Source organism: Centroberyx affinis, unplaced genomic scaffold (genome assembly GCF_046629955.1).
Source record: "Centroberyx affinis isolate AG114_WGS23_722 - 3 ecotype Tasmania unplaced genomic scaffold, CSIRO-AGI_Caff_v1 ptg000972l_1, whole genome shotgun sequence".
Lineage (NCBI taxonomy): Eukaryota > Metazoa > Chordata > Actinopteri > Beryciformes > Berycidae > Centroberyx > Centroberyx affinis.
The window spans coordinates 36,954-48,534 of record NW_027279543.1 but is presented as its reverse complement, the minus strand read 5'-3'; the positions used below and the strand labels follow the sequence as shown (position 1 = coordinate 48,534).

The 11,581-nt window shown below is 40.4% G+C and overlaps 1 protein-coding gene across 1 annotated transcript; it reads right to left on the bottom strand.

The window, feature by feature from the left end:
* Positions 1-3,595: 3,595 nt before the first annotated feature.
* LOC139646303 (neurexophilin-4-like) lies at positions 3,596-4,393 on the bottom strand. Its single transcript, XM_071522297.1, has one exon. The coding sequence runs from the start codon at positions 4,391-4,393 to the stop codon at positions 3,596-3,598; it is 798 nt and encodes a 265-aa protein (XP_071378398.1).
* Between the last annotated feature and the right edge of the window lie 7,188 nt (positions 4,394-11,581).

The following is an 11,581-nucleotide window of genomic DNA, read 5'->3' as shown; positions in this document are numbered from 1 at the left end:
TGACATTGCCTATTAATTTCCTTATAGAATCAGCTGATATTTACAATCAGCCAATAAGTTTGAGTTTAGCATTAATTACATGATTGCCAACAGTCAGTGGCATGTAAATGTCTGTACTGTAACATGTCTAAGCGTTTTTCTATGGCAGTCATGTATACAAACAACACCTCTCATCTTTTCACAACACCACTTATTGAGCAGACAAAGGCTTCGCAGTAGAAAGGTGTTACAAGTCATTTTTTTACAGTCTTAGATAACATCATGACTACCGAGTGATGAGATAAATAGGTTAGACATAGAGAACAACAACATGTAATGATCATGTCCTTTAAAGCAATTGAAATGTAATGATTATTGTAAATAGATTTATGAAAATTTGTGTGGATTTGTGATAACATCTCTAATAGCTGTGTGGGTCATTCTTCATAATAAATGACATATTTTAATAACTGGTTGAGCAGGTTTGATTGAATGAGGTTGTAACAAGTTTTAGGCAAGCATAAAAAACTTGAGCCCTAGAATATTTTCAGAAAATGAACACATTTAATAATTAATCTGGATCTAGTTTTCTATCCCTTGGCGGTATAGTGACCTATAGCAGTTAGTGAGAAACTGTCCCATAACCGAGAGGGTGCAGGTTTGATCCCCATAACAGCCGATGTATCTGTCAATGTGTCAGGTGTCAAGATATCAAGCCTGCACCTGCTCACTCATTGTTAATCGCTCTGTATAAGAGTGTCAGATAAAAGCCTAATCTGTAATCCAGATGAATTTACATGGCAGGGATTGAAGAATCCTATGGTGCATAGCTTCACCAGCACCGTTATATGAAAGTAAAAGTCTAGTGGTTCTTTAAAAGCAATTTGAAATTGTTTGTTTCTCCAGTACTCTCCTAGAGTGCTTAATGCTCTTTTTAGACTCTTACATTTAGGTTATTATACTTCACAATTTGATTTTTTGTTTTTGTTCCACCATACGATCATCGAGTCAAGTGATGCTGTGTTTCTCGCTGTGAAATATGATGATACAGAATGAAAGCACACACTCACCATTGTGTCCTTTATTTAATAGTTTATTGCGTACATATTTTTAGTGAAATTCAGGTAAACACACAAACACATGCACCAGGACAAACACACACAGGCATACGTAAACACACCCACCCACACACACATGCACAGACACATACATGCGCGCGCACACACACACACACATACACACACACACACACTTTCACACACAGAGAGATAAATAAGGATCTTTCCACAATAACTGGTTTGGTGATTCTTCACCAAACTGTAGAGTGTGTGTAATAAAGAGGGGAACTCCAGTGAATCTGGGTTGCAGGGAGTCCATCAATCTCTGTGTCCTGAGTGTCCACAGCAACTTCCAGAAGATACATGGACATCCCTGGACCTCCATCTGAATGTCATTGATCAACAACATAATAGGGTATCGAGCCAGGCTGAGATGAAGATTCAATTAGCATTGACTGTGTGTTTTCTAATGAAATTCTGAGCACCATTATCTTCAGATCAACAGGATGGAGAGCAAAGAGTAAACGACTCCGCACTGAGACAGAGGGAGAAAAGAGAGAGCGAGAGTCTGAGACCGATCAAGAGAGAGAGAGACAGACTGAGACAGGGAAAGAGACAGAGGTGGAGAGGGGAGGGCAGGTGAAAATGTGTATGTGCAGTGCTCAGTTTGTTTAACTCAACCAAGGAGATGGTGTGCGGGTATGGTTAGATTATTGTTTTCCTTCATATTTAACCCCAAATCTGGATGCATTTAAAGGTCTGTTGCAATGAGAATTGCATTTCTCAATTTCATGGTATAGCTTAATTTAACAAAGGACCTGTTAAAGTAAAGTTACCTAAATTATTATAACTGTCAACGTTGTGGAAATTTGACTAAAATTTGCCCTTTGAAAAACTCTCCCTCTGGTTGTCAACAGAATCCAACAGATTTACAATTACAAACCTACTTCCTGGTATTTATGATGTCACCTGCAACCACGTTTTAATGAATGCTCTGATCGGTATGTATAGCTAATCAGGTGTCTCACAGTCTGTCAGACAATAGCCAGCCAGCTACTTGCCAAACTAGCCAAAATCTCTGTGCCTCTGTTGCCGCTGGGTGTTGAAGTTCCAGCACTGGATATTTGTTCTCCAAAGATAGAAATATTGGCTGCAGTGGAGGTACAATCATGGGGAAGGTTAAACTCTCACTCTGTTCTACAAGCTTTGTATCATCTAACCTACCATCTAAAAAAAAAAAAGAAGAAGATGCTCATTGTGTTAGAAATCAACATCAAACTTTTCCTGACTGCGTTGAAACCCTTGCGCTGGAGCTTTAATAATTTGTTTTAACAAGGGTGATGCCTTCTCCCTTCATTCCCCATAAAATCATATTGTGAGTGTGAAACAAAGCTGTGGTGGAGTAAATATAATGCTGAGATTATAAGTGGCAAGTTGCTGGAGTGCCAGTGTTTCAGCAGTGATTGAAATATGTGGAAGCCATCTGGAGATTTAGGTGTAACTCAAAAATGTGTGCTCAGGTGTGCAATACTTATTTTGTTTGCATGATCAAACAAATAGAATATTCTGCCAGTCACATTACTTCCAATACAATAATCAAGTTTCTTTTCCATTTCAGGGGATATGTAATTAAAAATAATGATGTCAGATACTTAATTACACTCCTATTTCCTCAAAAGGAGACAAACATTATCATCATCTTAAGGATGTTTCACAGGTTTCATGTAGTTCTTAAAATTCTATCCATGACAAAAATTCATTCAATATATTTTTAGAAAATTAGAATTAGATACCTTCACAGAAAGCTCACCTTGGGTATGACTTCCTAAGCGGAAAGGAATGTAACTTAATTCATAATAGTCTTTGCTGAATTAGATAACATGAATATACTGTAAGTGCAATGTGCCCTGGAATTATTCTGCAGCTCTGAAAAAACCCAACACAAAAACAAAAGCAAAACACGTTTACCCAGTAAAAGGCAGACAAACAGTTTAAGAGATTTTAATGTGCTTTTTCATACAGTATATTGTATGCATATCCAGCATAGCATTTCTCATACATATAACTCTCTTATACCCGGGGTTTGAAACGTAGAGCTGAGAGGATGATTAACAGTCAGTCTACCATAACATAACGGCTGCCATACAGTGATGGCATAGCACAGCCATTTCAGCGGCTCGCTTTGTACTCGGAGGGCATACTGATTCCAGCTTTTTTCAACAGAATTCTCCAACTGACAAAAAGTAATAACACTGAGAAACCAATGTCTAAAAGCAATAATTGTGCCGAGTTTGAGTACATTATTTACAGAAAAAAAACTGAAGTTAACAAATACAGTTGGAAAATAAGTCAGAGAAATCAGCCACATCCTAACCATCCATAATGCTGATTATACTTCATTTTAAATCCACAATTCAACAGCAGTTGAGAGTGGCAAAAAGACTGTCCCCTGCATTATAATCAATATCATTATCATCATTATCATCATCATAATCGTCATCGTCATCATCATCACTGTCATTGTCTCTTTTTTCTCTCTTCAGTTCAGTCTCACTTACTTATCCAAAGTAAGGGTTGTCACTTTGGAAGTTGTAGTCCGGACACACTTTTTGGACCAACTTGTAATCAATGCTAAAGAAAGAGATGAAGATGCAGATGACCTTGAAGGGTTTGGCGCAGAGCCAGGCAGCGTGGGACTGGGTGTGCTCTGTGAAGCAGGTCTGAGACGGGTCGTACAGGCAGGGCTTGGGCTTCTTGGATCTGTTGGTTTTCTCGTACTCCACCCGGCAATTGAAGGTCTTTACCTCTTTGGGGTCGATGGTGGACTGCTGGGTCTGCTGGACCTGGACGTCCTGCTGGGTGTGGGGGTGTAGCTGCTGCTGCTGGAGGACCTCGAACTCCACCACTTTGGTCGGTGGCACGATGCTGACCGACACGTTCCCCAAGCTGGACGAGTTGTGGCGGAAGTAAACGGTGAACGTCCCATTGATGTGGTCCACAATCTTCCCTGTCACCAGCAAGCTGAACTTCATGGTCTTGACGTTGAAGTAGAAGTCTCCCCAGCCGAATATCTTCTTGGTCTTCTGGGCAGTCTTTAGCAAGGGCTTGCGCTTGGAGCGGTAGCCTGTCTGGTCCAGGGGGAGGGACTGGTTCCGGGCCGAGTCGTACGGGTTGAAGAAACTGTAGGTGGGCGGCTTGGACTTCATGGGCGTCTGGTCAATGGACGTGGAGAAGATACGGGTTTGGTACGGAGGCTTCACCACTCCCCCCGTCGTTCCCCCCACTGTACCTCCGCCCATGCCATATGGGAGGGTCTTCATCACCGAACCAACTGGGCGCAGGTCTGAGAAGTCCATCTGCTTCTCCAACCCTTGGACCTGGAGGAGAGAGAGAGAGAGAGAGAGACAGGGAGAGAGAGAGAGAGAGAGAGAGAGAGAGATAAATCACTAAGAGTGACTAAATTGTCCAGAGATGTCCAGTCCAGTCTTGCAAGATTCTGAATAAAACCTAATGTACAGTTTGCCCCATATTTCCATTATGTTCTGTTTCATTGTATGTGCATAACTATAATCTTATTCTTTAAAAATCACTCCTTCATAGAGATGTCAGTGTCTGACCTCTTTTTACCTCACATGTAAATAGAGGATTTTTATTTCAGTCAGTATGCAAGTTATTAGATGTGCTGCGTTTCATCTCCCAGACTGCAGAAAACAAAACCCTCTATTTTTGTTAATGTACTTTAATTTTGTTGTCAGTGTTATTCCGCAGAGCAAAGCAACTCTGCATGTGAGGTAATGGATGTGAGCTTTTGTTTGTTGAGACAGCTCTCTCCCTTTAATCCACAGCCTAGGTGGTTATTCACAGGGCTGATTGACTGGAAATCTTCTTCTGTTCACTTTCATGTCTCATCAATCACATCACTGCCACCCTCCCATCTATATGCATGCACATACACACGCACTAAAACACGCACACACACACGCACGCACACACGCACACACACACACACACACACACACACACACACACACACACACACACACACACACACACACACACACACACACACAGACACTCAGACTTCAAGCTCGAAGCTGTCATGAAGAAGTGATGGCAAGTATTACAGCTATTCTGAGGGGTTGCATGTGCTTCCCCTGAGGATGCATTTGGATGGAGTTTAAAACTATTCTCCAAATGGATAAACAAACCAACAAACATATGAAAACAAAACCTCAATACAAAAAAACAAAACAAAAAAAAGAACAAGATCAGGCCCCACTCTTTATGTCTAGTCATGCAAGAACAGTTTCTGTCTCCCTTAATTCCTATCCAGTGCAGTGGAACCGACAGTTTTGTGCCAAAGCCCTCCTCATCTTTCATCAATCACTGAACCCAATAACAACTCCATATTGCTATTTGTCAAGGCAACATTGCGTTCAATACATCTCCTAATGTATTCAGTCATTCAATTAATGTATCTATTTTTGTTGGCCATTCATTAATGTGCATGCAGAGCTGATTTCTAGGTGAATTGATCTAGGGGAAAATGACAGAAGGTCTATTGATCGCTGGAGGAATGGATTAACCAAAAAAAGAAAGATGTGGATAAACGACCAATGACTGGGATAATGACCCAATGAAGATTTTTAGCAGGCCCTGATTCCCCTTGGTGCTGTGACAAGAGATCTCCGCAGTGGTCTTGTAGGATTATGTTTGCATATTGGAAGTGTGAGTTAGCTGCAGACAGGTAGGAATAAGCTACACTTGATGGCAGAAAAACATCAGAAGACATGCAGCAAGATACAGTGTAGTGTACATGCAAGATAGGGACTTCGCTGTGAATGCGCTGTCAGCAGTGCTGTCAGCTAGCTCCATGTGTTGCCATCTGTCAGGCTAACACTCTGCTGGTGCAATCCTAATCATTTCTCTAGCTGATGGGGCAGAGCTTGAACCAGCACCATCGTCATCATAATCATTATCATCTTCATCATCATCATCATCATCATCACGCCATGAACCTCAGCCTAACCTTCAGGGTCAATTGTATCTGGAGCATCACACCCGGACATGATTTCATGTTGGGTTCTGCGGTCAGTGTGAGTCTTCCTGAGGGGGGAAATGCTACTGTACAGAGTCAGCAAGTTTAGCAAACATCGACAAAATGGAAAAAGATGAGAATGGAGAGAGGGCTACTTTTTCTGTGGCATGAAAGTAATAAAATGCCAACAGAAACCAATAAATAGATGGACTTTCTATTAGCATAAATATCAAATATTTTGTGCTTGACAGTAAATCCATTTAAAGGGTGTGGATTTGTTAGAAGAAATATCAGATATTTTCTCTTGACATGAAATCCATAAGCTATAGACTTTTTGCAAAAGAGCGGGTGTTTGCTATAAGGTCATATCAGGCTGCTGCAACCTATGAAAGATTGACGGTTTGAAAAATACAGCTTCAGTCTTTTCTTCCTCCTTAACCTTTATTCAATTAGGTTACAATGACTGAGAAGTAACTTTTGCAACAATGGCCAGAGGGATGTTGTTGGGGTGGTGAGAGTAGGTGTACACAAACACATTACACACACACGTACACACTAGTCAGTACCACCATTGTCTCATACTGTTATGCACTGTGCAAATCAACTGGAGATGCTTGTGGGCTAAATGCCTTGTTCAAAGTCCTTATGATGAGGACGCAACATTAGTAGTTCATCAGTCACCAAATAAAATTTTGACAAGCCTGATCACAAGCTTGAGACCAAACAATAATATACAGTATTATATATGTCATTTGGTAGAGGGTTTTTATCCAGAATGCCTTTTAGTACCATGTGTGCCTACAATTTAGTAGACAGTTTGCAGGTTAAGAGGCCAGGAAGACGGCATGTCTTTGGCTAGAGGAATTCTACATTTTTGCAACCAGATCCAATACACACTAATGCCAGTCTAATCCTGGTAAATGTGCAAATTAGTGGGTAAATCACTTCAATTTTAAAATAAAATTTAAAAATTTGTCTATAATGAATAATTGTGTTATTAAATTTCATGGTCGTAGTAAATAATTTAATGGTTCCAAACTAGGTAACAGCCCATAGGCTTGATGCTAATGTTGCGTTACTTCTGATTGACAGCGCTGACCACAAGCTCTTGACTCACATACCCACAATGCCACTGATGTGACCAGAATATGATAAAGTAGAATGGCTGTGAGAATATGAGAATATGAAAGCGATGAAAACCAGCTTCGAGGCTGTGCTTTGCAGGAATCATAGGCATCATTAGTGCCATGCTAAAAATCAGGCAAATGATAAAGGTAAAGGAATAAATAAAGCTTTTGAAACTCCCTAAATAAAGACAAACCAGAGCAGAAATGTTTAACTTCATTCAACCCACTAGAAAAGGCTAAATACTAAAGGTCAGTGAAATGCCAATTGAAGTGATCTATGTTTTGGCACTCAGTACAATAAAACTGAAAACTGGTTCACAGTTGAAGCTGCACTAGATAACTGTGATTTAGTCTTATCAGCCTTAATCACACATTTGGGGTTAGAGCATCACATCCTGTCTAATTGAGAGGGTGATGAGGGTAGGTACACAAACTGTATATTTGCCATTTCTGCCCAAATAAAATGCTGGTGTCTGGTGTGGTCAACTACAAACAACTGAAACCAATGATGACTGAACCTCTTTACCACTTCCACACCCATCAGCTACTAGCAGTAGAGTAGCAGAGGCGATTTCACAAGGCGATCAGATATGGCCCATCTCTCTCAGCTTATCGAGATCTTGACTAACAAAATAATTTATGGAGGAAACGTGACAGAGATTGTTGGTCTTCCTGGTGTGTAACGTTACCTGAAGTAGTCTCAAATATTTTAGCTGCTAAGTAGATCTGGTTGGCTAAACAAGTAATGTTAGCTTGTTAGCTTGCAAACCTACCTGTCCCTTTACATCCAAATAACGGTAGCAACTTAGCTCATTAAAGTAAAGAATAGGCCTAATTGCAAGATTATGTTTTCTAGACATATGATTGTGGATTTTACTTGGACATAATTAAATTAATAAAATAATAAAATCCAAAATATGTACACATAAATAATGTTAAACAAACCCGATGCTTGACCATGCAGGAACACACCCAGTGAAAGAGATGACCTTTGATAGAGTGAAGTGACGCAAAGCGAAGTGGTAGCACTTGGTCTGCATGTAGCCTCCCATCATAAAGAGAAGAAATTTAGGTACAGGGACTACAAAGTTTACTGACATCACCTTACATGATTTCTGGCTTTTGAGGTCCAAAATTTCAAACAGTTACCTCTTGTGGCCATTTGGGGCCGCCAAGGTGCAAAGTTGCCTATTGCAGCTTTAAGATAATCACCATGACATTAGTGTCTTCGCCATTTAAGAATGAGTTTCCTGTTCTGTAGGATGCAGGGGAAATCGCATCTGAAGATGGAATGGGTATTCTGGTGAACCTCTTATACATATGTATGATGTAGGGAACTCAATAGCAGGAAAAAGAACAATCAAATTACAAGGCTTAGGAGATAGAGGGAGATACTGAGGAAAATGTTATTAGTGGAGAACTGAGATGAGAAGAGGAGAGAGTAGTGAGAGCATGAACATTTTCTAGGAATGGGGAACATTAATCATCTTTAACTTCATTTGGAGGTCTATATGAGCAAAAAGCATCCTTAGCTGCTGCTTAGGTGGGAGGCCTATAACCTACCTGAGTGCATGCAAGAATGAAATGTAGGGAATGCTCAATGATTATGAGAGTAGCTCCGACAGAGAGAGAGCAGGAGAGACAGAGAGAGAGGGGGGGGGGGGGGGGAGAGAGAGAGAGGGAGAGAGAGAGAGAGAGAGACGCACGCAGACAGGTAGACAAGGATCTAGACAGAGAGACAGACAGAGAAAAACATTCTGTGGTGAGGAGCATCACGCTAACTTATCAAATGAGGGAAGGTCAGATGTGCGCTCCAATTGACTGCTGAATCCTAATATGTCACATAATTAAGATCTCTTTTCATCATTAAGGAAGCTTTGGATCAATGCCACTACCTTTATCTCTATTCTCTCTGTCTCTCTCTTACTCTCTCTCTCTCTCTCTCTCTCTAATGGGTATCTGATCCTCCATCTGCAGTTTGCTCACTCTCACATTCATCCATAACTTCCACTCCTTCTAGATAGCGCGAGTGTTCAGGGAAATGGACCTCGCTCGCCGGCTCTCCAGCCCCCATCTGACTCCCTCTCCTCCCTCCCTCCCTCCCTCCCTTCCATCCTTCCCTGAGGACTGATGAGAAGATGAGAGCTGCTTGTCTCGGAGCTCTCTCCCAGGCTTGTTCGTTTGTTTAATTGGAGTTTTATTGGTGACAATCAATTCATTTCTATCTGTGCTCTAGGCTGCATTGATCTGCTGTCACAGAGAGTCAAATGTACAGTTCCCCTCCCACTGCTCTGCACTACAAACCACAGGATCTGATACTATAGCTACTGCTGAAGCTTTTTTAATTTAACTTTCCGTTTATGCTACCTCAGTGCTTTGTGTCAGTACTAGCAGAAAGGACTTCTATTTTTCCTCACTTTTCTGTCTTAACTCACATACATTCGGTTTCTTCTCAGAAGGGTCGGGAGAAACAGATATTTCTGGCAAACTATTTGCATGCAGTCAGAGGACACAAAATCAGGATAATATGCTGCAAAGCTGAATACACATCAGTGTTTACTTTGAAGTTTGCATACTGTTTACCTAAAATGCTCCCTCACTATTTCTCTAAGTGGTAAATGGCATGAATCTGTTCAAGGTGCCAGTGGAAAGCCGAATGTGATGAAAAAAAATGTTTTATTTCATCATGGCACTGAACTTCAAAGATGAAATCTGTATGAAATTTCAGGTACTCCATTGATATTGAGGTATGAGTCACGTAGGAATGCCACAAAAAATAGATGCCTTTCATTTCAATCATTCTGTTTCATTTCCATTTTGGGTATTTAGCTGATGCTCTTATGCAGAGCGACTTACAATGACTGAGCAGGTGAAAGGTTCAGTGTCTACTCAAGGAAACCTCAACATGACACCGAGCTGTCAGCAGACACACAATGGATGCAGCAAAGATTGAACCTAACCACTCCACCACCTTAGATATTGGGTAATTTAATGAAGTGCTATCATCTTATTGCTGGCTTAATTATAGAATTCATTTGTAAATAAGACAAAGGAAGCTGAACTGAACATATTTAGCTGCTGGTTGCTTGGCTGTGGCCAAGACAGATACAGGGCAAGTGACCCCATTCTAGTTTGACAATGATCACATAATAAAAAAAAAGAAACTTTTCTTCCTTCTTCCCAAAAACGGGAGAGCTGAAAATGACATTTAATTACAGAGAGCAAAATAAAGCCCGAAGGAAAAAAGATAAACCAGTAGGGGGAAAAAAAACGGAGAGAGAGAGAGAGAGAGAGAGAGGGAAAAGGAGAAAAAGAAAAGGCAGTAAAAGCGATTTCGCAGTCCAGTGGTGTCGCTGGATTATCATGAAAATGAAAGCTACTGAGTCAGGGAGTATCAGGGAGCAAGGAAATGGAGCCGAGACAGATAACACAGTAAGGGAGAAGAAGAGAACGAATAAGAGAACGAGTGTAGAGAAAGCAGAGAGGTCTGTAAGACAATATGAAGGGAAAGTGCAAAGAAAGAGAGAAAAGGTAAAAAGACAATATATATACGACACACACTGAGATTATGAGTGCAATAAGACAAAAATGAGAATCACTTCACCCCATAGAGAATAATCAGGGGTTTCTTGAGAAGTAATATCTGTAATATTGTTTCAAGAAGACCAGCTCAGCTCTGAAACAATTTTTGGTTAAAGAAAGTATAAAGTCCCTTTCCCACGAATCAGACAAATTTAAAAAGTATTCTGGTTGATCATGAGCCAATGTTTTATTTAAAAGAATCAGTACTTTCTGCATAGGCCCGTATCACACAGCATATACTGTAATATTAAAGTGTCATTCTTTTGGATCCAGTATATTGACTGAAGAAAAAGAAGAAAGAAAGAAAGACAGAAAGAAGTGTGAGACAGTAATGTTTGCCCTCTGATGTCTACATAAGACGATTTATGAAGGTATTGTGTATGGGCTTAAGTGTAATATGCTGACAATATTGCAGAATATTGCAGATGCCACTAAGATTGGACTGAAAGGGAAATGCAGAAATCCTGGTTGTGGATGTGAGGTAAAGAATATTGATTTACTGTGTCAGATTGCTTCTGTTGGATAGTTGAGGCTGCAGTTGTTGCCTATCATTTTGCAAATGTGTAAAAGTTTTTATAAAACGCATGGATTGAAAAGTATGCTGTAGTACAGCTAAGAAGTGCTGATTTCAAATATATTGCAATGCCTAATATGTAATAGTGCCATTCTAAGACTCCAAATAATCTAAAAAAATATCAACTGCCAGCCTGCGTGACTGTGGCTGCCTGTGGCTGTCATTAAAATCTGCAATGTCCAAACCCTTTTTATGGCTCTTATTTTGACAAAAAAAAGTATAC